General features: G+C 47.8%; 1 protein-coding gene across 4 annotated transcripts; it reads right to left on the bottom strand.

The window, feature by feature from the left end:
* CHAF1B (chromatin assembly factor 1 subunit B) lies at positions 1-25,574 on the bottom strand. 4 transcript variants are annotated; one of them, XM_082458816.1, is made up of 14 exons: positions 25,467-25,574; positions 24,580-24,774; positions 24,007-24,139; positions 22,193-22,310; positions 21,712-21,815; positions 18,110-18,206; positions 16,355-16,439; positions 14,610-14,703; positions 10,281-10,350; positions 10,094-10,185; positions 5,826-5,973; positions 4,610-5,041; positions 2,642-2,736; positions 1-2,072 (listed from the first exon to the last, which is right to left on the bottom strand). In XM_082458816.1, exons 2-14 carry the CDS (start codon positions 24,703-24,705, stop codon positions 1,981-1,983), a joined length of 1,686 nt encoding a protein of 561 aa, XP_082314942.1. In that variant the 5' UTR covers positions 24,706-24,774; positions 25,467-25,574; the 3' UTR covers positions 1-1,980. The 4 variants fall into 4 exon arrangements, with proteins under 4 accessions (XP_082314942.1, XP_082314943.1, XP_082314945.1 ...); XM_082458817.1 differs by having other exon boundaries at positions 25,471-25,512; XM_082458819.1 differs by lacking the exons at positions 18,110-18,206; positions 22,193-22,310; positions 24,007-24,139; positions 24,580-24,774; positions 25,467-25,574 and having other exon boundaries at positions 21,712-21,813.
* Between the last annotated feature and the right edge of the window lie 1,714 nt (positions 25,575-27,288).

Here is a 27,288-nt window from a genome sequence, read left to right as displayed (position 1 = left end):
TGAGGTGACAGCGCCTGGGCTTTTATTGCCGCGTCTGTAATTTACCGGCAAGGAGACAGCTGACAAACAGGCAGTGGTGCCTATCGATGTGCACTTCCGCTGAAGGGGCGCTGGCCCCCTCCCACCCATTCCCGTCGCCCCTCCACTGGGGGTGGCCGGGGAGCTGGCCGGTTCACAGAGACAAGGGACCCATGACGACTCCTGCTGGCACGGGGATCAACACCTGCAAAGCACACCGCGCTCCAGCCGCAGGCGATGGAAAAAGACCTTTTTCCTCTGAAGGGCTGACAGCATCTCACACATTATCCTTTCAGTTTGGCAGCCCGGGTAGAGAAGCTTTGCTGTCAATCAGTGATGAACCAGAGAGGAAGCCAGAAAGAGCTTTTGGTGCAAATGCATTTAACCAGCAGAGACCATCTCCGGGGAAAGCTTTCCTCTCACGATTTCCCGATCTCGGCTGCGCATCAAATCTCCAGAGGAGCTTTAAAGAATCCTGACGCTCAGACCGTGCCCCAGACCAAGGAGGGCAGGACCTGGGTGTTGATGTCTGGCAGGTCTTTGGGTGACGTCAAGGTTGAGAACCACTGGTCAAAACAGCTGCTATTTGACATTTTTAAATGTCTTCATGTTGAACGTGACCCACACCTGCATTATTACAACTCTGCACGGATCCACCTGCCAGCTCTCCACATGGTAAATCATCCCGATTGCCACTTTCCCACGTAGAGAGAGGCAGAGTCTTTTTCTGGTTAACTGGGTTGTGGATTAGCAACAAGGTGACGCTTCTTTCCAGCTCTCTTCTTTGCTGCTGACCTGAGCTGACAAGAGTGTGTTCTTCCATCCTCAGCGGCTCCCTGCCAGAGCCTGGACCTGCGGGTCCTGAACTTGCCCTCTGATTTGGTTCAGACAGGGAAGGGGTCCTGGGTGTAGCCTCACGTGCGGGACTCACCGAGTTCGTCGTGCCAGAGGGACAGCATCGAGGGCCATGAAACCATCTGTAAACTCCTCGACGTGAAGCAGCCGCACCAGCTTCTGGGCTCCACCCATCACCACCTGTTGGTCACATCACCAGAGTCTCCTGCGCTAAGAGGAGACTCCAAACGCGGGAGGCCTCCTGCAGCGACAGCACGTCATACGTCTCAGCCCATGAGTCTGCTCTGCTCCCAAGACAGAAAGGACCAGGCCAGCATCCCAGGGACCGAGAGCAGAGGCACAGACTGCTAAGGAAACGTACTTTTTTTGCTTTGAAAATTCAGTCTAAGAAGTTAACCTATTTGGATACCAAACTGTATCTAAAGTAAATTCTTAACTCTCCCCCCTCCCCAAAATAAAATAACATTAATAAAAACATAGAAATTTTAAGGAAATATGCCAAAACAGTAACAAGGGTTCCCTCTGGTGGTGAGATGGGTGATTTCCACCTCCAACCCGTTTTTTCTACTTCACTCTTTACTAACTTTCTAGAATGTGCATTACCACCTTTAAAATCAGAAAGCAAACATAACAAACGTCCAAAAGTTAATCAACTATTTAAAAGCTAAGGTGATCTAATAATCAAACACTCTAAAATTCAACAGAATAAACCTTCTCGAATCACCTTCTCCTCTAATTAATTCTAGCTGTGGAAGGAGTCCACCCATAAAGTGTCTGTACATTCAGACAAGTATTCCAAGGGGGGGGGATTTACTGATTTTCACACTAGGTAACATTGAACTGTTCCAGTCTCAGAAATTCATCAAAAAGAGAATTTAGTCTATTAAAATGTTCACATCTCTGAGGTAAAAATGTGTGCTAAATACAACAGCCAACATATTTCTGGAGAAAATCGGTCCACGTGTATCTTCTGTTACAGAAATCCATTTTCTAGTGTCCGTCAGGCTCCGTCTGATTCCACTGGTCTCAGGTGTGTTTGGTCTCGCCCCTCTCTGGGCACATGGGGGTCCCCAGACCTAGCAGCCTTCAGGCACATGACAGGTCTCATCAGGGGTCCAAACCTTGGGGACCTTCTCTGTGCTCACTGAGTCTGGGCCGCTTAAGCTCCGGGGGACTGACCTGAAGGTCTCCAGGCATCTCTAAAATGTGAACACACACGGGGTGGACAAGTGAGTGAAGACGTCTTTAAGTCAAGAGCTGACGTTTACAAACTAAATTTCATGCGTAGACAAGGAACTGAACTGCCTGGCCAGGTCCTCTATGGATCTAAGGGGAAGACCTACCCCAGTGGTTCTCAACCCGGGGCGACTGTGCCTCCCGAGGGACAGTGGGCAGTGTCTGATGACATTTTAGAGCATCACAAGTTGGGGCAGGGGATGGGTACCGGCATCCTGGGGTGCTGCTAATCACCCTGCATCCACAGCGCAGCCCCACAGCGAGGAATGACCTGCCCAGATGCCAACAGTGCCGGGGCCGAGAACCGGCTCGACGCCATCTCCCAAACCCACCGTCTGCCTGGCAGGGAGCGCCCTGGCGGGAGGGTGGGCTCCCGGATGAGAATACACACGCAATCAGTGGGTTTAAACGACGGGCCTGGTGAGACGCATCCTTGCTTTCTCAGAACTGACTTCAAGCTAGGTGGTGTTCATTTCCAAAGAGATGGTATTCTATCTTATAATTATACTAAACCAGTAACAGTATCACTTACCTGGTTGAATTTCTTCTGTGGAAGGGCTGGAAATTACGCTGGTTGGTATAGAATTCGGTGGAGTATCTGTCTTTAAGGGTATTAAGTTTATTCTCCTTGATGAAAAAAAGAAGTAAAAGGCCATTAGTATCATAGGAATGGTTTGTATGCAATACCAAATTTCAAAGGAAACATTTAAAACTTTCAGCTCATATCATGCAAGGCACTGAATATAATGTCAGTGTGCCCCCTTTAGTAACTAAGGATCATGTATTAAGTTAAACCATCACATAAATAATAGTCAACTTAAACCTTAACCAGTCATCTAAAAGTTTCAAAACCCGTGTTTTGTGAACTACCAATGACATGCTAAACACTCTGCTAGATGTTTCCTACATAAGCCTATCAGACATGGCTTCCAGTGTGGAAAGCTCCAAAATATAGATTTTTCAAAATCCACAGTCTTAATTCTCAACAACTATTTTTTTTTTAAATTATAACTGCGAGAAGCTCTCAAGAAATTAAGAGGGGAAAAACTTTAATACCAAAAATATTTCTAAGAACACTTTCCCACTCCCTTCCCCCACCTAAAAATAAATTTAAAAAACATTGCTAAGGACTTCTGTGGTAGCACAGTGGTTAAGAATCCGCCTGCCAATGCCATCGACACAGGTTCGAGCCTTGGTCTGGGAAGATCCCACATGCCGCGAAGCAACTAAGCCCGTGCGCAACAACTACTGAGCCTGCACTCTAGAGCCCGCAAGTCACAACTACTGAGCCCACGTACCACATCTACTGAAGCCCACGCGCTTAGAGCCCGTGCTCCGCAACAAGAGAAGCCACCGCAATGAGAAGCCCGCGCACAGCAACGAAGAGCAGCCCCCGCTCGCCACAACTAGAGAAAGCCTGCACGCAGCAATGAAGACCCAACGCGGGCAAAAATAAATTAATTTAAAAAAAAACATTGCTAGTCTGTAGAAAGAGATACAGAAAGAGTCCAGCATTACACCTAAGCCGCATTATGGATCCGCCAATGAAGTCGCGTGAACATGGCAGAGCGCGTGGGAGGTGGGCAGTGCTCCCCTCACCCCCCCGCCCCTTCCCCAGGCCGCCTCCCGGTGTTGGGCGGTGGGCGGGGAGAAGGCCGTGTGCAGGATCAGAGGCGGCCAGGGAAGGAAGCCTGGAGGCCGGCTGCTGCCTCACGACGGGGGCCATGCTGGGCAGTTCTGTCCGCTCTGCAGTGCCAGCCGTGAGCTCGGGCACGTTCACCAGCCAGACGGGCATGAACAGGGGAGAAAACAACAGCAGCGTCCCCTGGAGGCTATTCAGACCAGAGGTACCGTTCCCCATGAGCCAGTCTGCTGGACACGCCAAAACCACCTCAAGGAGATGCTCCTTTGACTTCCTACCTATTGTAAGTGCCTGTTACCGTCTGGGCAGGAGAACACGGGTAAAGAACGGGGACACGCGTCCTGTCCTGGGGGACTTGTACTCTAACTAGGGAAACAGAAGCATAAATCAAACACCTGCTATCGAATGTGACGTGTTGTGACAGAGAAAAGGGCTGAAGGGACATCCAAATGGGTCTTCTGGGAGGACTCTAATGTCACCCAGGGGAGCAGGTGTCCAGGGCGTCCCCAGAGGGTAAAGGCGCAGAGGCCTCCAAGGGCAGAGTGTGCCCCGGGGACCGGACGTGCAGAGTCGGGCTGGAGGGTAAGGCACGCGGGACGAAGGAGAGTGAGGGGTCACCGTGCTGGGTGGCAGGCTGCCACAGAGCCGCTGACGGGCCGGGCAAAGAGCCGGGACCTCACCCGACAGGGAGGAAATGGAAGCAACAGAGGTGTGTAAGCAAGGAAGCGGCACTCTCAGGTGTGATGTTAGGAAACATCTCTCTGGCAGCTGTGTGGGATTTCACCTATCAGAGGGGCTTTCGGCTTAGCCTGTCTTTTGACAAGGCAAGGCGGTTTCTGTTTCCACCACAGCTCTCACCGTGGTGTTGACTTGCTCCAGGCCTGCAGTGTGTTCAGAGTGACCCTCCGGGATGGGTGGGCTTTCGCATTCTGACTGCCGGGCTGCAGGGTCTTCTCCTCTGAGGGCCCTGCCAGGAAGCCTCTGGCACCGGGAGTGGTCACAGGCGTGTCCTTGGCCGCCGTGGGGGCCGGAGACTGTTTCGCCTGAGGGGGCGTCGCGGAGGGGCTGCTGGGGTCCCGGACTCTGCTGCTGGGGGTTCCCTCTCCCAGCCTGGGTCCTGGCGAAGACCCTGGGTGTGTCTGACTCTTGGTTTTCTTCGCTGTATCGGGAGTTCTCACGCACAGAACTGGCTTCTCTTTCAAGCGAATTCCAAGCTCATCCTTCTCGAACGTCACGAAGGAGCAGTAACCGTCCGTGGAGGAGATGGCCAGGAAGGCCCCGTCGCTGGACCTGCGTTCCCGAAACAGGAGAGGAAGCGAGAAGCTTTACCAAAGTCTACAGGCCACTCTTAGCGCCCTCATCACTGGCTAGGAAGTGGAAGTTCAAGCAAACTCACAAGCTTTGTCTGAAGGCAAAGCCGTCAAGGGAAAAACACGACTGAGAAAGGATCTGCGTGGGCCCCTCCCTCACGCCCTTTCGCCTCCCAACCCACCTCTGCTTCGCCATCAAATTCACCGGAATGAAGGTGAGATGACCTTTTTTTTTTTCTTTTTTTTTTTTCCTCCAAGAGAAAAAGAAGATGAAAAGAAGATAAAGAGTGATAAAGAGCAAGAACTAGATGGCAGGTGGGCAGGCCCAGCCTGGGCCCGAGCAGACAGTGGAGACAGAATTGGGAGCCCAGGGGTGCTGAGAACCCCAGGCAGAAAGGCGAGGGCAAAGTGACCCCTCAGGACGGGCACAGTTCTGGGGCCCCTCCTTGTCTGCGCAGCAAGGGCCCGCGTGTGTGGGCTTCCTCCCGGAGGGCCCGGCGAGTCCCCACAACACCAGGGACCCCGGGCCTCCCCTTGGTTTATGAGGATTAGATGAACCACACAGAGTCTGCACGGCATCAACACCTACTGCAGTCACAACAGGAAGCAGTATTTTAGCAAGTTAGAAACAGCTTTCCTTTTTACGTTGATTCCTTTAAAAAAACTGGTAAATAAGGGCCAAAAAAGCCAACTGTAGGATGAAATGCTCCCTGACCCGAGAGGCAACTCCAGGGGGATGCACGCTGTGCCCCCCATCCACTCACCAGGAAATATCGCTCAGGGTGTGGTAATGTATGTTAGACACGTAACCAAACGGGAACAGCTGCTGGGTGTCGTACAAAAGCACAGAGTCTTCAGAAGCCACAGCAAACACCAAGCGGTACGGCAGGCTCACCAGCTCCACACCTGGCTCTGGTGACGGGCGAAATCAGGAACAGAGAAAGTCAAACAAGCAAAAGCGAAGTTCCCAAAGAAAACAAATTTCCCCCAAAAGCCCTCTCCCCGGGGACATAAGTGATGTAATTTTACCAAATGCTTTACGGAAGAATTCAGTTTTTTGTATTATTTTATATAGGAATATAAGAATCAAGGAGAACCATGCAGGAACCAATGAGGACACTGTGTTATGATTCAACACTCATGGGCACCTGCGGTTCAAAAAGAAGAGAAGAAAAAGTTGTGTGAATGAGGCAAGTCACCCTGAGGGCTCACTGCCTGATAAGGAAAAATCAGGGTCACGTAGAAGCATTTCATGAAGTGATGTTTTAATGCTGTCAAGTTAATCATAGTCATTCACATAAAGGATTAGAAACTTAAAAACAGCTTCTGCGTCCGGCCATGGAGTAAGAGAGACCTGACTGACCCTTCACCTGAAACAATTAAAATACCAGGCAAAATACTGAAACAGGTTTTTTTTTTTTTTTTTAGACAAATTTTTTTTTAATTAATTAATTAATTTATTTATTTATGGCTGTGTTGGGTCTTTGTTTCTGTGCGAAGGCTTTTTTTTCCTCTAGTTGTGGCAAGCGGGGGCCACTCCTCATCGCGGTGCGCGGGCCTCTCACTATCGCGGCCTCTCTAGTTGTGGAGCACAGGCTCCAGACACGCAGACTCAGTAGTTGTGGCTCACGGGCTTTGTTGCTCCGTGGCATGTGGGATCCTCCCAGACCAGGGCTCGAACCCGTGTCCCCTGCACTGGCAGGCAGATTCTCAACCACTGCGCCACCAGGGAAGCCCTGAAACAGGTTTTTTTAAGACACTGTCCATGAGGCCATGAAGGACAGCAATCCCTCAGAGACAGGAAGCGAGAGAGGTGAGCCCTACGATCACCTCCGCTTACTGCCTGGAGTTTCCAGGCCCAGCAAAGGCGGAGGGAACCCAGGCGGCGCCTGGCAGACGCCCTGAGCTGGGAGGCCAGGAGGCCAAGGCGACTGGAGCGCGTGGGTGGAGGAGCAGAGACAGAGCTACAGGGGCCTCGAGTCTTCAGCTGAGTGCTGACCAGAGCACGCAAGTGAGAAAACTAGCCAGGGCCAGAGTGAGAACCACGGGAGAGAAAGAGCCGTCCCTAAGGAAACCGTAAGCAAAATGAAAAGACGATCTACAGAATGGGAGAAAATATTTGTAAATGATGTGACCAACAAGGGCTTAATTTCCAAAATATATAAACAGCTCATAACAACTCAACAACAAAAAAACAACCAACCCTATCCAAAAATGGGCAGAAGACCTAATAGACATTTCTCCAGAGAAGACATACAAACGGCCAATAGGCACATGAAAAGATGCTCAACATCTCTAATTATTAGAGAAATGCAAATCAACACTACAATGAGGTACCACCTAACACCAGTCAAAATGGCCATCATTAAAAAGTTTACAAATAACAAATGCTGGAGAGGGTGTGGAGAAAAGGGAACCCTCCTACACTGTTGGTGGGAATGTAAGTTGGTACAGCCACTATGGAAAACAATACAGAGGTTCCTCAAAAAACTAAAAATAGAGCTACCATACGATCCAGCAATCCCACTCCTGGGCATATATCTGGACAAAACTATAATTCAAAAAGATGCATGCACCCCTATGTTCATAGCAGCACTATTCACAATAGCCAAGACATGGAAACCACCTACATGTCCACTGACAGATGAATGGATAAAGAAGATGTGCCATACACACACACACACACACACACACACACAATGGAATACTACTCAACCATAAAAAAGAACAAAATAATGCCATTTGCAGCAACATGGATGCAGCTAGAGATTATCATACTAAGTGAAGTCAGAAAGAGAAAGACAAATACCATATGATATCACTTATATGTGGAATCTAAAATATGACACAAATGAACCTATCTAGGAAACAGATAGAGAATCACGGACATAGAGAACGGACTGGTGGTTGCCAAGGGGGAGGGGGTCGGGGAGGGATGGAGTTGGAGGCTGGAGTTAGCAGATGTAAGCTTTTATATATAGAATGGATAAACAACAAGGTCCTACGTATAGCACAGAGAACTATATTCAATATCCTATGATAAACCATAACAGAAAAAAAAAAGAATGTATATATGTATAACTGAATCACTTTGCTGTACAGCAGTAATTAACATGACACTGTAAATCAGCTATACTTCAGGGCTTCCCTGGTGGCACAGTGGTTGAGAATCTGCCTGTCAGTGCAGGGGACACGGGTTCAAGCCCTGGTCTGGGAAGATCCCACATGCCGCAGAGCGACTGGGCCCATGAGCCACAATTACTGAGCCTGCGCATCTGGAGCCTGTGCTCCGCAATAAGAGAGGCCGCGATAGTGAGAGGCCCACGCACCGCGATGAAGAGTGGCCCCCGCTTGCCGCAACTAGAGAAAGCCCTCGCACAGAAACGAAGACCCAACACAGCCATAAATAATAAATAAATAAATAAATAAAAACAACAAAAAAAACTACACTTCAATAAAATTAATTAGTTAATTAATTTTTTAAAAAAAGAGCCACCCCTGAAGCTCACACAAGGCTAGAAACAGCACATGTTCCCACCAGCCAGAGTGGAAAACCGCCCACTTCATGGGCATCGATTAGAGCATCCAGGCGGCTCTGCCTCGGTAGTGGAGAGATTAGCCCTAGACTAAACGCCCCTGTGATCCCACCTGACAAAGCCTAACAGCAAGACCCCTAAGATGCAAAGTGTTTCCAAGCAACCTCACTGCATCCCAGAATAAAGCTCAAGGATATTTATAAGGATGAAAATATATCCGGCATCCACTAAGGTAAAATCCACAATGTCTAATAAAAAATTATCAGATGGACTTCCCTGGTGGCACAGTGGTTAGGAATCCGCCGCCAATGCAGGGGACACAGGTTCAATCCCTGTTCCAGGAAGATCCCACATGCCGTGGAGCAACTAAGCCCGTGCGCCACAGCTACTGAGCCTGTGCTCTAGAGCCCACGAGCCACAACTACTGAAGCCCACGCGCCTAAACCCCGTGCTCCGCAAAAAGAGAAGCCACTGCAATGAGAAGCCCGCGCACAGCAACGAAGAGTAGCTCCCGCTCGACGCAACTAGAGAAAGCCCGCGCACAGCAATGAAGACCCAATGCAGCCAAAAATAAATTAATTAATTAATTTAAAAAAATTATCAGGCATTCCAAGAAGCAGAAAAATATGACCCACAATGAGGAGGAAAAAATCAATCAAAACCAATCCTTTGTACACAAAGCCATTAAAAGAGTTATTGTAACAAGTGCATTCCACGTGTTCAAGAAGCAAGAGGGAAGGTGTAAAGCAGAGATACGTGAGGAAGACCCAAGTTGAACTCTAGAGATGACGACTACACCGTCACAGATAGAAAATACACTGGATGGGACCAAGGGCAGGTGACACGGAAGATTAGTGAACTCAAAACAAGCTGTAGAAACTATCCACAGAGAGGAAAGAAACAAGTAAACAGAGCATCAGTAAGCCATGGGTAACTTCAAACAGCCTAATACATGTGTAGCTGGAGCCCCTGAAGAAGAAGAAGAGAGAGAGGGGGGATGACAGAAAAAGTATCTGAAGAAATAACTGGCGAAGTTCTCCAAATTTGATGAAAACTATAAACTCGTAAATCTAAGAAGTTCAATGAACCCCAAGCACAAGAAACATAAAGAAAACGGCAGCAGGCACACCGTAATCAGATTGCTGAAAGCCACTGATAAAGAGAAAAATCTTAAAAGCAGCCAGTCGTGGAAAAACAGTTAAACAAAAATCCAATTCATATAATTTTTCCATAATTTTCACTGCATAGGAAATCAATAATAAATGACATTCAACCTGCTTCAGTAGAGAAACAAAGCTAGTATTTTTAGTCCTTTAAAGTTGCTTGCAGCAAAGAAAGTGTATCCTAGACAACGCAAAATCTGACACGTATTTTGATAACATCAGTCTTTGCTCTCAAGGCTGACCAAACTGAACCAACCCACATACTCACCTCTCCCCACCCACCCTGGTGACCTGCCTCAGAGAACGTGACACACCCCTGTGGCTCTAAGGTACCTGCTTCCACCACTGGCCTCAGCTCAAAGTAGACGGGGCAGCAGCGAACAGCGAGCGTCGCCTTCCCAGGACACGGAAGATGGGCGATAGGCCTGCAAGATGAATCGCGGTTTTGCAAAAAGGCACCGTCACTCAACAAAAGCAAAAAGAAAGGGTAAACATTTCAAAGATTTCTTCAATTGCATACCTTTTAAGATTTTTCCTGGAGAAAACATAAGTTGTATTTGTTACGTTTTCACCGGATTCCACACATCCAGCTGGGGAAGCAGTAGAGGAAGGCAAGGCCACGTGTTATTAAACTGTTCATCAGCAAAGACGCAAGAGCATCAGTTCTGGTTTGTAAAAGATTTTCCCCAAAACATTATTACCTGGACAATGTTTCTGTGACTGAGGACAAATGCAAACACCCTGTCCCTGCCTGGGCTCAGCCCTTTACTCCAGTTCTACTCACCTGTCACCTCCCCAAGGGGCTCAGCTGCCCCAGAGCCCGTTCCAGGTCTGGGTGGGAAGAACATAAAGCAGGGAGCCCTGACCACAGCAGACCTTTGCCTGGGAATCCAGCCAATTCCTGCTAGTGAAGTGCTATGATCAGACCCCCGGCTCTCTGTCCCCTGGATTCTGACCTCAGCTGCCACCCAAAACCTGAGACTCAGGCCTTTTCCCATCAGCCTGATGGAGCCCAAAGGCTGCCAGGAGACCAGCCCTCTGCTGACATCTCCAGCCCCTGCAGAAGCTGCCTTTGCCCTCGGGAGCAGTCCACATCTGAGAGCCCTTCTACACTCACCTCAGGCTGTACTCAAAACCAGGTCAGATCCTGTTGGAGAATGACCATCACACACAGTTACTCTTGGGAACATCTCCCTGTTTTACGTTAACATTTCCTGACACACACACACATATATAATCTTCCATGTGACCATTTCATACGTGCTGGGGAGGGCAGCAGACACAGCCAGTAGTCTTTCTACTCTCTTCCCATCTCACCCCATCCTTCCATCCCCAAGTAATCCATTTTAACAAACCATCAGGTCATTCTATATTTCCTCCATGCTCACATAATTGTTCCAACCAGTTATAACTCAATCGCTTGTATATTCATATGGTGGGTTTTTTAAATCTATTTTACAAAATTGGATATTATTTATACTTCTGCTCATTTTGCTTTTCTCAGTCAATTACTCATGACAGTTAACCCGCGTGACACTAATGCATCCTTTCTTCAGTAGCTACCTACTATGCACTGGTCTGAAAATACCGTAATTTATTCACCCATTCTCTGTTAACAACTATGGTTTTGTTTTTGTTTTTTTACAACTAAGAGCCATGCTTGGACTTCCCTGGTGGCGCAGTGGTTAGGAATCTGCCTGCCAATGCAGGGGACACGGGTTCAAGCCCTGGTCCAGGAAGATCCCACATGCTGCGGACCAACTAAGCCCGTGCGCCACAACTATTGAGCTTGTGCTCTAGAGCCCGCGAGCCACGGCTGCTGAGCCCATGCGCCACAACTACTGAAGCCTGCACTACTAGAGCCTGTGCTCCGCAATGAGAGGCCCACGCACCACAGCGAAGAGTAGCCCCCGCTCGCCACAGCTAGAGAAAGCCTGTGCGCAGCAACAAAGACCCAACACAGCCAAAGATAAATAAATAAAATAATTAATTAAAAAAAAAAGAACCTGTCATTAAAAAAAAAAAAGCCATGCCTGCAATAAACATCCTTGGACATATACTCTTACGTACTGTTTTCATTTCTTGAGGAAGTGAATGTCAGACAAGGGGCAGATTGGCTGAAGAGTACATGCATTGAACGGTTACCAGACTGCCTTCCCAGAAGGCTCTAACAGTCCACACTCTCTCCAGCAACAGCCATGCACACGCCCATCAGCGACAGATATTTTCACTTTTTTCCAGCCTGAAGTGAATAAAGGGATACCTACTGACGTCACATTAACTTGCGTTGCCTTGACTGTCGGGTTTCCAAACACCTCCCTGTGTGTGCCAATTTTGCACATAGATTTGCTCTTCTATGAGCCGCCTTTTTGTACCTTTCTCTCGTTTTTCTCTTTTGGGCTTTTCTCCTTTTGTCTTTTTGTTCTTCTTGCCAATTTGGAAGAGCCATTGTATATGATATCTGTTAGCGCTCTCTTTTCTGTACCATAACCATTATTTTCCAGTCCCATCATATGACTACTGATTTTGCTTACTGCGTCTTGTGCCATACAAAAGCTCTACACTCAAATACAGCAAAGTAGGTCTATCATTTAAGAGCTTCTGGGTTTCCAGTCTTAGTTTGGTCTTCCCCAGTCCTAGAATGTCCTCCTAGATTTTCTTGCAAGAGTTTTACATTTTTACCATTTTTAAGTATTGACTTCACCTGCAGTTTATTTTATTTATTTATTTTTAAGATATATTTATTTATTTATTTTTGGCTGCACTGGGTCTTTGTTCCTGCGCGCGGGCTTTCTCTAGTTGCGGCAAGCGGGGGCTACTCTTCACTGTGGTGCACGGGTTTCTCATTGCAGTGGCTTCTCTTGTTGTGGAGCATGGGCTCTAGGTGTGTGGGCTTCAGTAGTTGTGGCACGTGGGCTCAGTAGTTGTGGCACGCAGGCTCAGTAGTTGTGGTGCACGGGCTTAGTTGGTCCGCGGCATGTGGGATCTTCCCAGACCAGGGCTCAAACCCGTGTCCCCTGCATTGGCAGGTGGATTCTTAACCACTGCACCACCAAGGAAGCCCACCTGCAGTTTATATATAAGCTAAGAGTCCAATTTAATTTTTTTCCAGACAGCTGGACACTCCAGAACCATTCACTCAATAATCCATTCTTCCCACTAAAATACCACTCAGGTCACCTATCAAATTCCCTTTTATCCCAGAATCTATTTCTGGATTCTCTGTTCTGATCCACTAAGCTATATGTTTATTCCTATACCAATACCATACTGATTTGATAACAATAGCACTACAGAGTCTCTGACATGTAGACAGGCAAATGCCTGCTCAAGTATTATTCTTATCTTTCATACTTTTTTACTATTCTTTGCATTTACTCTCCTAAACAAATCCGAGATGTCATCCAATTAATTAAAAAACCAAAAAGCCGAAACCAACCAACAACAAAAAAAACCTTAAATGGGATCCTAATTGGAAATCAATTATCATGTTAATTTTTAGAACACGAAATCTATTTGTTCAGAACTTGTTTTATAACCATCAATAAGACCTTCTAGTCTTCTTCATAAAGGCTCTATGCCCTATTAAATTTCTTCCTATGCATTTCCATGTCTTCTGGGGTTTGCACTGTTATGAATGGAACAATTATCCTTTTCACATTTCTAAGTACTTATTCTACTGTAGCAGATACAGATTTTATGTATTTTACAATATCTAGCCACCTTATCAAATTCTTTTTTTTATTCTGATAGTATTTTTTAAATCTTTTGGATTTTCTAGAAACACAATCCTATCACAAAGTTTTATCTCTTCCAATCTCTGTAATTTCATTTCCTGCATTTATTAACACCACCAAGAATAATAATGGTGGCAGGAGATACCCATCTGGTACCCGATTTTAAATGAAAATATTTTTGGAGCTGCCATTTAGGAAAGGACCTGCTACTGAGTTTAGTAAACAACTTTCAATATACTTAAGCAACTACTTATTCTTGGTCCTGGGACCCCCCCCCAGGCCAATGTCATTCTCACGTGTTCCCCAATGTCCTTTTACAGCCTAACCCACACATGTGTGTATGTTTCACACACTCTTGGGGTCTCCTCTGCCCAGCCTGGCGGGGACACTTAGTGGCAAACCTGACCTGTGCCCTCCCGTTTGGCCCAGCCCTGGGTCATGTTATCGTATCATACTCAGGATGGTATCTGAGCCATGGAGAGCAGGGGACGGTCTCCTCTGAGACCATGTTGGCAATAGCACTGCCCTGGCCGATCCTGCTGGACTCAACCTCTCACCCTCCTGCCGACAATGACCCTGACGCGTTCTTGCTGATTCTGCTGACCTGTCAGACTTGACCACTACACTCCCACAAGTTTTTCCAACCAGACTTGTCTGTGCCTAGACCCTGTCACAACAGGCTGCTTCATTATTGAGAATTAAAATGATAAAGGCACTTTATCATTAGTTTTAGAACGATGACCTCCATATACATGTCAAGGGAAAAGGAATTCATTAAAATTTTTTTAAAGTTGAATTTGCCTGCGGGAGTATGTTTATCACTCTAGTCTAGTGGCTCCCAAACTTGTCTGTACATTAAAATCACTGGAAATCTTTTTAAAATTCCAAAACCCAGACCACACACTCCAAACCAATTAAAACACAATCTCTGGGGGTGGGACCCAGGTACCAGCACTTTTTGAAGCTCCCTGGAGGTTTCAGTGTGCGGACAAGTTGGGGACCACTGCTTTCATCAGAATTCCCTGAGCTGCATAAAGCATCACAAGATCAGGAGCACAGACACCACCACTGCTGCTCTCACGCCCTTAGATCAAACGCTTTGTTAAACACACCTGGGGTGAGGAGCAAAGATCCATCAGGAGTGAAACTAAGTCTACGGAAGAATGATTTCATGCTGTCGTCATGGAACATCCGGTAACTTCTCGCCTGCGGCACACAGAGTCTAAACGTTATTCCAAACCTTCGCATTCACAATAAAGGCTTACCGATTCCTATTTTTTTCTTTACGTGTTGTCATTTCTTACTGACATAATAATAAGTGAAACTGAAATAAAGTACATAGCAAATAATCACACAAGTCTGCAAGGGCAATCACTCATGAACTGATCGCCCATTTTTGGTAAGGGAAGCTCTGTGTGTGTGTGTGTGTGTGTGTGTGTGTGTGTGTGTTTGTGTGTGTCTACGTGTTTGTGTGTGCGTGTGTCTACGTGTTTGTGTGTGCGTGCGCGTGTGTGTGTGCGTGCGTGTGTGTGTGTGTGTCTGCGTGTTTGTGTGGTTCTCTAATTATTATACAAGGGCAATCACTCATGAACTGATCGCCCATTTTTGGTAAGGGAAGCCGTGTGTGTGTGTGTGTGTGTGTGTGTGTGTGTGTGTGTGTGTCTACGTGTGTGTGTGGTTCTATAATTATTATACAAATAACCCTCTGTAAGAGCACACACCACACTGTCAACAGTGGTTTGTCTGGGGAATGAGACCGGGAAAAGGCAGGAAGGTGACTAGGAGCCCTTTGCTTGTTATCTGTGTGTTTATATTTAGAATCTCCAACTGAATGAACCCTTTTTAAAAAGAAAATAGTAATCCTATCATCTTTTCAAACAACAGTTCCTGAACACCTGTGTGGAACAGTTTTCGCTACCATGCACTGACACTTCATGAACATTATGCATTTAATCCCCAACCAGCCATGACTCTCCTAACTAGACAGGTGACCTCTCAGCGCCGGCCAGCTCACAGCCCATCTGCCTTAACGCGCTGTCCCAGGACTGGATTTGCACCTCATCTCTGCTTTGGTTTTTGTTGTTGTTGCTGTTGTTTGTTTGTTTTTAATTTTATTGAAGTATAGTTGATTTACAATGCTGTGTTAACTTCTACTGTACATCAAAGTGACTCAGTTATACATGTATATATTCTTTTCCATATTCTTTTCCCTTCTGGCTTATCACAAGATACTGAATACAGTTCCCTGTGCTACACAGTAGGACCTTGTTGTTTATCTGCTTTGTTATAGTAACCAACTTGCTCCCTTTCACCTACTAGGATTAGAGTGCTATCTTCATTTGCCAGTTCTTTCAAAAATCAAAATCCTTTCCATTCCTGAGTACCAGCCCGATGGCCAGAGTCCCCCTCCACCTGCCAAGAAGGTGTATCGCCGCTGCTGGATCCACCTGCCTTCCTGTTGCCTAGTGCTGGGATCTTCCTAGTCAGTGGTTCCTGACCCTCGCTGCACCTCAGACCGCGGGGGCCCTGCCTGCCTCAAGCCAAGTGAATCACAGCTCTGGGGGTGGGGCCCAGGCACCCTTATTTTTACATGCTTCCCAGGTGACTCCATAGTTCAGCCAGGGTTGGAAACACCATCCTCCACCATCACCTCTCCCCTGGCCCCCAGACGTCCCCACCTCCGTACAGGCCAGCCCAGACCACCACGCTGAGACTTGGTGGTCTGAGAGGAAGCCATACTGCAGTTCAGGTGTCGGGTCCTGGAAACCAGGGGTTTAGCTACGGGCGATGGAGGAGCTCACGACTTGCTAAGTCCCAACTACAGTACGGCTACGATGGAGTGTCAAACATTTTGCACCTCTCCTTCGGCCCCTACTCCAGACGGCATCTTTGAGGCATTAAAGGCCACACGTTTCTTCTGCGTGCTGTACACCCTCAGGGTCCTAAGTAAAGAAGAAAAGTCTGAGTTATCTCTTCTAGTAAATGAATTATGTTTCACAGAGAAACGATCTATTACCAGAACTGAAGATTGCTTCAACAACTTTTGGCCTGCAAAACCATTGATCAATGACTTTCACACTTAACTGAATGACAGAGGCAAATATTAACAACCAAAAGGATATCACTAACCAAGTGGGGAAATATGTCATAATTTCATTCTTTATTGGACGTTTCAACTTGTCAATGGACATAAACTCGTAAGCCTGGCCCTATTTTTCAGGTCTTGGACATCCGGCTCAGTGGCCATCTGTATGACTGCAGTGAAGTTTATTTTGTGTGGAATGGTCTCGCCCTCAGGGATTTGCAAGAGTAAGGAAAACAGCAGCAAGTAAATTGGTTGTTGGTAATTCATATTATGCCCTGAGCTAATCAAATTGTTTCACTCCTGACTGCCTGAATAAAACACATATACCAGGGGACTTCCCTGGCGGTCCAGTGGTTAGGACTCTGTGCTTCCACTGCAGGGGGCACAGGTTCGATCCCTGGTCAGGGAACTAAGATCCCACAAGCCACTCGGCATGGCCACACAAAAAAACAAAAAAACAAAAAAAACCACGTATACCAGAAAATAAATGACATTTGGAATGTTACAGGAGATTCTATGAAAAATGAACACTTCCTTAGTGCTTTCATTCCAGGGCCATTTGAAATTCAGTTTGTTATAGTTAAAAGTAGTTGGATAAACATTATAAAGGACCATTATGACTGGTGAGTGATATGCTTGGCACCTCTGGGTTTTGTTTTTTTTTTTAATTTTTTGTTGCAGGAACACAATTAAATTATTGTGTTTAGGGCTTCCCTGGTGGCACAGTGGTTAAGAATCCGCCTGCCCATACAGGGAACGTGGGTTCGAGCCCTGGTCCGGGAAGATCCCACATGCCGCAGAGCAACTAAGCCTGTGCACCACAACTACTGAGCCTGCGCTCTAGAGCCCGCGAGCCACAGCGACTGTAGCCCGCATGTCTAGAGCCCGTGCTCCGCGACAAGAGAAGTCACCGCAATGAGAAGCCCGCGCACCGCAACGAAGAGCAGCCCCTGCTCGCCGCAACTAGAGGAAGCCCAAGTGCAACAACGGAGACCCAACGCAGCCAAAAATAAATAAATAAATTTTAAAAATATATATTGTGTTTAAATGTACCAGTAAACACAGCAACAAGACCTCCTTTCAGAGAAGACAAAATATCTGATTTTCATATTAATTTAAATGGAGTTGTTAAAATCACTATAGCAGTAAACTCTAATCAAAAAAATGAAATAACTATCCAACCCTACCACTAGTTATCTCTTCTTGCTTAAGTCATATTTATAAAAGACTTTTTCTTTAAAAGTTTCCCAAGAAGTTTAAATTTAATTCAAAGCTATTTCTGCATTCATTCACCCACTCAATAAAGATTTATTAAGTACTAACTTCGTGTAAGGCTCTTGTCCTAATTAGTTGCCAATTTCTTATTATGTTGTAAGAATAGCAGTAAAACAAAATGCTTTATATGAAAGCAAGAATGAAAGAATCAAAGCCAGACTGTGGTTTACATTGGTTAAGCTGTAATAAAATACCTCTGAAGAAAATTTCAAGCAAACAGAGATGAAAACAAGTTGCCAAATACTAACTTACCTGTCACAGCTCAGGGTAGCAACATACTGACCCAAAGGATCCCAGGTTACTCCTTGTACATAACTTTTATGTTCATTAAAAATTGAGATCTTTTGTCCTACGAATAAAGCACACAACACACACATTACCAAAACCCACTAATGCACAAATGGTATAAACTACAGTTTAAGTGTTGTTCCTTTATGCCGTTCCATAATTCAGCAGTTGGTAACTGAGACTCTACCAAACTCCACGTCAGGCTCTGGGGACCAAAGATGACTTCACATGGCCCCATCTCCCAGGGAGCTCACAGCTCATGGTGGGGACAGACCCACCACCAGGCATGTGTACTGTGACATGACGCAGAGGAAGAGGGCAGCTAACAAAGCAGGGGGTGAGGTCGAGAAGGAGTGAGCTCAGAGTTCGGTTCTCCAGGTCAGGCAGGATACAGGGGGCCAATGAGGGGAGAAGAAGGTATTCTGAGCAAATCCACGGGGTGAAAGTCAGTTTAGGCCTCTGGAGCAGTGACACGTAGCCGAGACTGCTGGTGTGTGCAAGACCCTCGTGTGCAAGGAAACGGTTCTGGGGGTTCGTGGTGTGGCTCAGAGCAACGATGAGCTGGGAAGTGACCTGCATTATAAAGATGAAACTGAGGGTCGAAGAGAGCACAGAAAGTGTCACTAGTTAGGAGGTGACAGCAGACCAGGTGAGAGATGAGGGCCTGAACCAGAGCATTGTGACTAGGGATGGGAAAAGGGCTTTGGGGGAAACATTTAGAAGATAAAACCAGTAGCACACAGAGATTACCCGGATAAAAAGAGGAGGGAGTTAGGAAGCCTTGGCCAGTCTTAAAAAAACAAAACCCAGGGACTTCCCTGGCAGTCCAGTGGTTAAGACTCCGCACTTCCACTGCAAGGGGCGTGGGTTCGATCCCTGGTTGGGGAACTAAAATCCTACATGCCGCATGATGAGGCCAAAAAAAAAAAAAACCAAAAACCCAAAACCTTCTTCTCTGGGGAGTGGTCTACACCCCGTCACTCACTCTCCCGACCTCCTCACCTCCCACTCACTCAACCCTCTGCCATGGGCTCCCACTCCTCGCCTGCCCCACGCTGGCCCCGAAGTCGCCAGTGACCTGCCAGTGACTTTCGTGTGTAAAACACACTGCACAAATGTCAGGCTAACTTTCCTTCCCCCTCCCCTTCTTGAAGCCCTTTAGGGGAGTCTGCTGAGATTAAGGTGGCCAGGGGTGAAGAAGAAGGCTAAGGAGACCTACGGAGGTTTGCGGGAGCTGCCGGGGAGAACAGGAGTGGGATCGAACCTCGCAAGCAAAAGGGGTTGGGACCCCAGGACCCCATCTGAGGCTGGTGAGGATGAATTTGTAGCGGCCCAATCTGCAGGGTGGCCAGTTTGTGACCAGCTGTGCTCAGCCCGGGACTGGGAAACTGTCAGTATTGTAGCACCGATCCTGGGTTGGGGTTTTCTTGGTACGTCAGGTGGAAGAAAAGGGTCTATGTACGTAAATGATCCCTTTGGGGAGCAAACTGGATAGAGAAAATAAGAGGTCAGAGGGGCCGACAGAGCAGGAATCGAGAGGGCTTGGGGGACCTGAGGGCTCTAGGAAGGAAAGGAGCAGGAAGCAGAGGTGCTGAGGGGCCTGAAGGAGGTGGCTCTGGCAGGAGAGCAGGACGCCTGGCTAAGACATCACTGTCAGAGCACTTAAGTGACAGGCCTTCAAAGAAGCCCAGCTACAGAATAGTGGGCTGACTGACAGGACAAGTGTGGACCAAGTGGGTGTTCTTTTTAAAGGGCCACCTTGAAGACTATGACTCAAACTTTGGAGGAACTAAGGTGATGGGCAGGAGAAGGAATCACAGCATGTGAACTTCCATACATAAAAATGTACTGACTTTAAACAATTTTGCCCACGTTACACGTTAAGAAAAAAAAAATGACGGAGGCCTAGGATGTGGTCTTGATTTCCACGCTCCTCAAAACCGCTCCTTCCCCCCCACCCCCTGCTACCTGCTGTGTTGTCCTAGGAGAGTTTGCCACATGCCATCCAAAGACATCTTTTTAAAACATAAGGAGGGGACTTCCCTGGTGGCCCAGTGGGTAAGACTCTGTGCTCCCAAGGCAGGGGGCCCGGGTTCGATCCCTGGTCGGGGAACTAGATCCCACATGCATGCCGCAACTAAGACCCGGCAGCCAAAATAAATACGTAAATAAATGAATAAATATTTTTTAAAAAATAAGTAAAATCACATCAGTCTACTGCTTAAAACCCTTCAGTAGCATGTGGTCACACTTTGGTTACAATCTGAGACCTGACCCCTGTGGCCTGGACCCGCCACGCTCCAGCCTCAGGTCCTCCCTCCCTCCTGCTGCTGCCTTCCGTCGATTTCCTGTTCCTTGGACACAAGCAGCAGCTCCTGCCGCCGGGCCTCTGCACCTGCTGTTCCCATGAAATGATGCACACGGCTTGCTCCCCGGCTTCATTCCAGTCTCTGTTCAAACTCCACAAGCTCAGAGAAGCCTTCCCAGATCACCCTATCACTCCCGGACCCCTCAGCGCTCTATCACTTCCTGACATCATGCGTTTGTGTATCCGTCTGACACCCCACTAGGACGTAGCCATTGTATTCACGCATCCTCCAGCACCTGCAAGAGCGCCCAGCATGCTGGCAGTGTTCAAGATCATTACAACTGGCTTCAGGGGGTGATGGCTGATGGGAGTGTCCACAGACACTGAAATTATCCAACACATGGCCAGATTTGGGAAAAAGGAGACAGTGACACTGGTCCTCCACATTGCCGAGTGTCTGGGATTGATGAGAAAGAGCATGACAGAAATGAGGCAAGACAGAGAACGCTTCAGCTGGACCGCACAGAACTAAGAACAGAGGCCTTTACAGCGTGCATGAAAACTGGGCTGATGCAGTGCTGAGACCACAGGGGACGCCAATGCCGCTGCCTGACTCCCGACCTGGGCACTTGGGTTGCAGGAGAATCAGCAGATAAAGCAGAAGAGAAGAAGAGGTTTGGGAGAAGACATCAAGCTTGAGTACAGGCCAGCAGGAGGTAAAAGTGGTCAGGCGTCAGCCACCACTGGCTTTTGGCATTTCACTGCTATTTTCGTACTACGGTAACTTCTCACATGTTTATTGTCCCCTCAACTAGTGAACAGGTTCTTTCAAAGCAGTGAGGTGTCCTTGGCTTTCCTTGATGTCCCGAAATGGAAACCTGATCCCACCTACCCCAACATCGAGCATGCAGTGCCTCACTGATTATGACTTGCTAACTTCCCGAGATCCTAAGTTCCAGGGCGGCAGGGATCAGCCGTGTCCCGCCCCGCCACCCCCGTCATGTCTGCATCCCCAGGCGTGTGGGGTCTACCTTGCTTTGGCACCAGCAACTCATGACACCACTGCTAAGCCTCATACATTCTGACTGGGCCCTTAAAAATGCAGTGGGTCCATGGCATATGGGGCTAATCCCTAACCCGTCATGCCAAACGCCTATTTCAGTTCACTAAAAAAACTCTTCTGAAGCCTTTAAAGGTTTGGCTTTTTAGACACTTAGAACAGTCCTTCCCCCGATAATAACAAAAACATATCAGCTACCTCTACTGACATCCCATATGATGGCCGTGTTATCCACAGAGGCAGAAGCCATTAAATTCCCATCGGTTGCCCAGCAAATATCATACACATCTTCTAAGTGGCCCCTAGAATCCAAAGAGGAGAAAAAGCAATTCTTGTCTCAAGGAGAGAAAAAATTGTCAAAACTTTAAAAGCAAACTCAGGGACCATACATTACAATGGGACTTCAGGAATTTCCACTAGAGCTATATTAGCTATAGCTATAAACTACTACCTTCAAGGATATTTGAATCTTTAAAATTGATTCAAGTTTACTAAGGAAAATTTTATAAGACAAACTAAGAAAATCCATTTTAATCATATTTTTATCTTTTAAACTATTCCCGTATTACTGTCTTGCATGAGTAAAAGTTTTAAGTGAGATATAAAAGTCAAAACGCACATCAGCTTAATGCCTTCAGGTGGTAAAGATGAATCCCTCCCAGGTCCCTCCCGAGGTTACCTCAGGGTTTTTACGACAGTCCAGTTCTCCTTGTTCAGCTGAGCCTCATCCTCGTCCTGAAAAGCAATCTGTTCTGGTTCCTTGTTGTCATTCACCTTCCACAGCAGAATGACAGCATCTGTGGAGCGAGTCAGTTAAAGATAAGCCACGGTTTACAAAGCATGGCTCCTTCGCTTCTGGATTTTTAGGGTATTAAATAATATCTATGTTGTTCAATAGACACTATGGCCACAACGATTTACTTCTAAGAATTCGGGCAGGAAAAGCAAGTTTGCCTTCCGAACAAAAACTCCAAAATCAAACCCATACCAGATCAGAGCTATACAAGGTCACCTTAAACAGAAGTGTCCCCAGGCCGGCAAAACACTACTGCAAAGCGACTGACTACATTAACAAATCCACAGGCATAACCTGTAAGTGGCCGAATAGGGAAACAACAACAGAGGCACCAACGCAAGGGTTGGCAAATCATTCCTAGCTGTGTAACCTACGGCCAGTCACCTCCCATCTTGATGCCTCGGTCTCCGCACCCGTAAAATGAGGAGGCTAACAGGGCCTAGCTCATCAGCTCTCGTGAGGATTAAATGGTGCAAGTGCATAAAGCGCCTACCACACGATGCCCGGCACGTGGTAAGCCCGTACATGTGTCAGCTGTTAACACCATGGACGTGTCAGATACCTTAGCGTGATGTCATCGATTGTCTTGAGTCCTCTAGCTCCCCACGTTCTGACGCCACGCTCACCACATAACCTTCTGACCAAGACGTGGCTCCCCTTCGAGGAATGCCCGAAGGAGGAGAGTGAAGGAGCCGGTGGCGTGGACACACACGTGCTCTCCCTAAATTCACTGGAATCCCGGGAGCTTGGCTGAGATGAGACTGGCCCCGACGGACCGGCACTCTCCACGTGCTGACTGACTGACGGCAGGTTTCCGGGCCCTCGAGGCCAAAGGACTTGGGCTGCCCTGTGCGGCCTCACAGAGGACGGCCCGCCAGCCTCCCCACTGCCCCCCGTGCTGCTGCCACTCCCCGCCCCTCCCTCGACGGAAACACTGGACATCAGGGCACTGAATTCAACCAGGCTTCTTTTCCTCCTTCTGCGAACAACATCTGAGATTTCTTCTTTCTTTTTATTCTGACTTCTAGACTATGTTAGTTTTAGAGCATGACAAAAAGATTTACTTCTTCTGTATCATTTTATGCCATTTAAGCATAAGCAGAAAGGGAATTTCCTGGCGGTCCAGTGGTTAGGACTCCGCGCTTCCACTGCAGGGAGCACGGGTTCAATCCCCGGTCAGGGCACTAAGATCCCGCATACCGCGTGGCGCAGGCAAAAAGTAAATAAATAAGTAAAAATAAGCACAAGCAGAAAATATGAACCAATCTACTCCCACCAAAGAAATATAATTTAGAGGGCTGTTTAGACAATACTCCCCAAGCCAATTAATTCGTTAATTACACAGAGACATGGAACTGGGGCTGTGATCACTTACAGATGCTAAACTGACAGCCAAACAAGGCGAGGCCAGCCGCCTTGGGACTTAGAATGGTAAGCACCTACCTACTTGTCTCCAGTCAGCCCAGTGGGAGCAAGTGGGAAAGGGGCCGTTTTCAAACAGGTCTTCCCAGTTTAAGCTTTGCGTCCTCCACCCCTTCACACTCCCCACAACATTATTTTACTAAACTATCTAAATGACAGATTGAGAGGGTCAAGCGACCTCTAAAATAACAAAGTATGTCTAGCTCAAATCTCACTCTTCAACATGAGACACATGGGTATCTGGTTTCTGAAGAATCTTGAAGTACAATACTCACCATCCCCTCCTGATGCTAAAATTTCCCCATTTGGAGAAAAACGCACGACATTGACAGCTTTGGTATGGCGAGCAAGATTGGACAAAAATTCAACAATGGCCTTTCCATCTGGTCCTTTTTCTACCTTCCAGATCTGCTGATACGAACACATTCATTCAGAGAAACGTAGAGCGAGCACGCACCATACTGTACCGACGAAAACACCACTGTGCTGATTTTCAGAAAGAAAATTTAGTCTTTCTTTTGAAATGTAAGAGGAAGGAACTCCTATCTGAAACATAAACCTACAGTCCCATTGCCTCCCACCTCCTTCTAGTGCAAACTGTTTCCCAGGAGGAAACTGGCTCAGGGTTCTACAGCAATGGGCATCCAGTGACATCACTCTAGGTAACAGGACCCCAGGAAGAAAGGTGCTCTCCTTTGCTCTCGTTGTTGACTCAAGGCCCTGAGAATGTAGCCCTCTGGCCTAGATAACTAAGTAGTGCGTGTCTGCTGACACTCATTATAAATAGAAGAGTGGAGAATGCTGCTTAGTAGTGCTTCCCTGGGCCTTTCCGCCTCGGCCCCATTTACCCTGACAGCGGTGTCCACCCCCGCGGAGGCCAGCCTGTGGATCCTCCCGGCGGCTCCGTGCTGGAAGTCCAGGCTGTACACTGGCTCCTTGTTATGCCAGGCGATCTCACAAGTGATGACTTTCATCCTCCTGAGTCTTCAAGGGTCAGAATACCGTTCCTCGGGGACCGTTCTTTCTCCAAAGACAGAGGAAAGCTGAAAATCGTCGGTAATGAGGTGAATATCATAGCAGGAACGATGTACTGAGCGCTTAGTGGGAGCCAGGAACTCTGCTAACCGTTAAAAACGCACGCTGCGTTGGGAGAGGATGTTACTGCTGACCTCTGACGTTAACACCCATCAAGTTTCACCTAAAATGGTTCGCTGAGTCGTGGCTGTTCAGTTTATGCTCCTGCTACCTCCGGAAAAGCAAAATGGGATACCCGAGCAGAGGAAATCAAGGCACCGGGTCGGGCCTGGCTGGGCGCCCGCCCCCGCTTAGGGGAGGCTGCCGGGCGAGCCCGGAGAGCCGGGGGCGGGCCGCCTGGGGGAGTGGGCCGCGTGGGAGGGGGCTACCCGGGGGAAGGGGCCGGGGCCGCGGGGGAGGGGCTCTCTGAGGGGAGGAGGCCGCCCAGGGGAGGGGCCTGCCCGGGGAACGGACCGAGGCCGGAGGCGAGAAGGCAGCTCCCTTCCCGCCGCTCCGGACGGGGCGCTGGGCCCGGGAAGCCGGGACCGGACCTGGCTGGGAGGAGGCCGCTCGGGGCCGGGGCGGGGACCGGCCGCGCGGACACGCGCTTCTAGGGAGCTATCCCGGGTCCTCGCGGCCGGCCCTCAGCGAGAGCCTCTCGCCCCCCAGGTCCGGCCGGGAAACCGCGGGGACGCGGAAGCCAGCGCGGGGGAAGCCTTACCTACAGGGACGCGGTCAGTCCCCGGGGCCGCCAGCTCCCGCCGCCGCGCGCGCCGGTTCCCGCGCGCTGCAGGCCCCGCCTCCGCGTGGGCGGGACCCCCGAGACTCCGCCTCCGCGTGGGCGGGACTCCCTGGAGGCCCCGCCCCGCCGCAGAGGATGGTCCAGCGCCGCGAGTCCTGAGAATCTGGGCTGGCTCCCGCGGGTTTATTAATTCCGTGCGGACAGATGCACAGGTGGAAGAAAGGGGGAGTCCATCGATTCATTCGTTCAATCACTTATTCCCTTGTTAATTCATTCTTTTAGCAAACATTTACTGAGCATCTGCTATATGCGGAACCCTGTGCCGGCCCTGGATACACAGTGGAGAGCGAAGCTGACTCAGACTTACCCTCAATAGAATTTACAGTCCGGTAAAAGGAAAAGAAGAGCCGTCCTGTAGGACAGGTGGGGAGGCTGTAACTCTTGAGACCCGCCCAAGACTACCAAGTCTTTCACTGGTGCAGCGAATATTTGACAGCTGTAACCTGTATCAGGCCCCCGTTTTGGTCACTGGTGTTTCAAACATAAATAAACCACAGAAACGGTCTTCGGGCTTCCTGTCATGTACACAAAAAATTATAATTAAAAAATAAAGTGAAAAGGAGTATGAAAGGAACAATGTGCTCTTACAGTTCTGAGTACGAGGTTATTTTGAATTTGAAGGCTCAAAGAAGTTTGAAGAGAAGGAGGCATTTAAAGTGGGCTTCAAGTGATAGTTTCGGATGAGCAGCTCTGGGAAATGAGAATTGAAGGTAAAGAAACTCACCGTTGACAATAGAGGCACAAAGGAGGAGCAATGGGACCTGGCAATGAATGGGAAAGGATGGATGGCTCAATGACCCAGAAGCCTTTGGACATGAATAAGCAGGTCATATGCACATAAGTTTCAAAGGCAGTTTCAATTCTCCTTCTAAATTAACTGGAATCCTGGTTGCATACATTACTCTGGGAGCTTCCCTGAGATGAGATTGGCCCGGATAAATGGACAATCTCCTTGTGCTGACTAACAGCAGATTTCTGGGCCTTCAAGGCCAAGGGGCTTTGTAAAATGAGTGCTACCCTGTGCAACCTTGCAGAAGACAGCTTGCCAGCCTCCCCTAGGTGACTCTCCCACTCCCCACTTTTCCCCTCCTCTCTCTCTCTGGATATCTTGGCCCTGAATTCAACCAGGTCTCTTCCTCCTTTTGCAAACAAAAACTGAGATTTTGGTTTTTTATATATTTTTAAGATATATATTGGCTCTAGATCATTTTGGAGAATTCAAAACTATGTGATTGTTCAGTACCTGGATTGCTTACAGTATACCTCAATTAGCAGATGTGGTTACAGACACTTTTTAAGAACAGAATTTAACATTTTAAAGTGAGGTTGTAAATCAGAAGGCAGAAATAGATGCAGCAGGCCTTTTGAAATGGGATAATTTTCCAAATGTGACATTTTATCTGTGAGTTTCCCAGAGGCCAGGAAAAAAATCCCTTGTGATGCATAGCCTTAATTGATCAAAGGAACATACAGGTTCATCTGAGGAGCCAATTCTTCCTGGCTTTTTAAAAAAATTTTTCTTTCAGCATTTTTAGGAAAAAGAATTGACATGGATTCTTATATAAATGCTGGTTGATGCTTGTAGCTGGTTTCATGAAAGGTATAGAAATTGTCTACAGATGGATGTCTCATGTTGACAAACATGACAGGAGGCTCCTTAAGCCTGTTTTCTACAGAAAGCTAGGATAATGTAATCCAGATATGTAGTTTTTAGATGTTCTCTCGAGTCATGGCTAGGATT

The sequence above is a fragment of the Balaenoptera physalus genome (assembly GCF_965194825.1).
Source record: "Balaenoptera physalus genome assembly, chromosome: 4".
NCBI lineage: Eukaryota > Metazoa > Chordata > Mammalia > Artiodactyla > Balaenopteridae > Balaenoptera > Balaenoptera physalus.
This window is presented reverse-complemented; position numbering and strand designations above follow the sequence as displayed.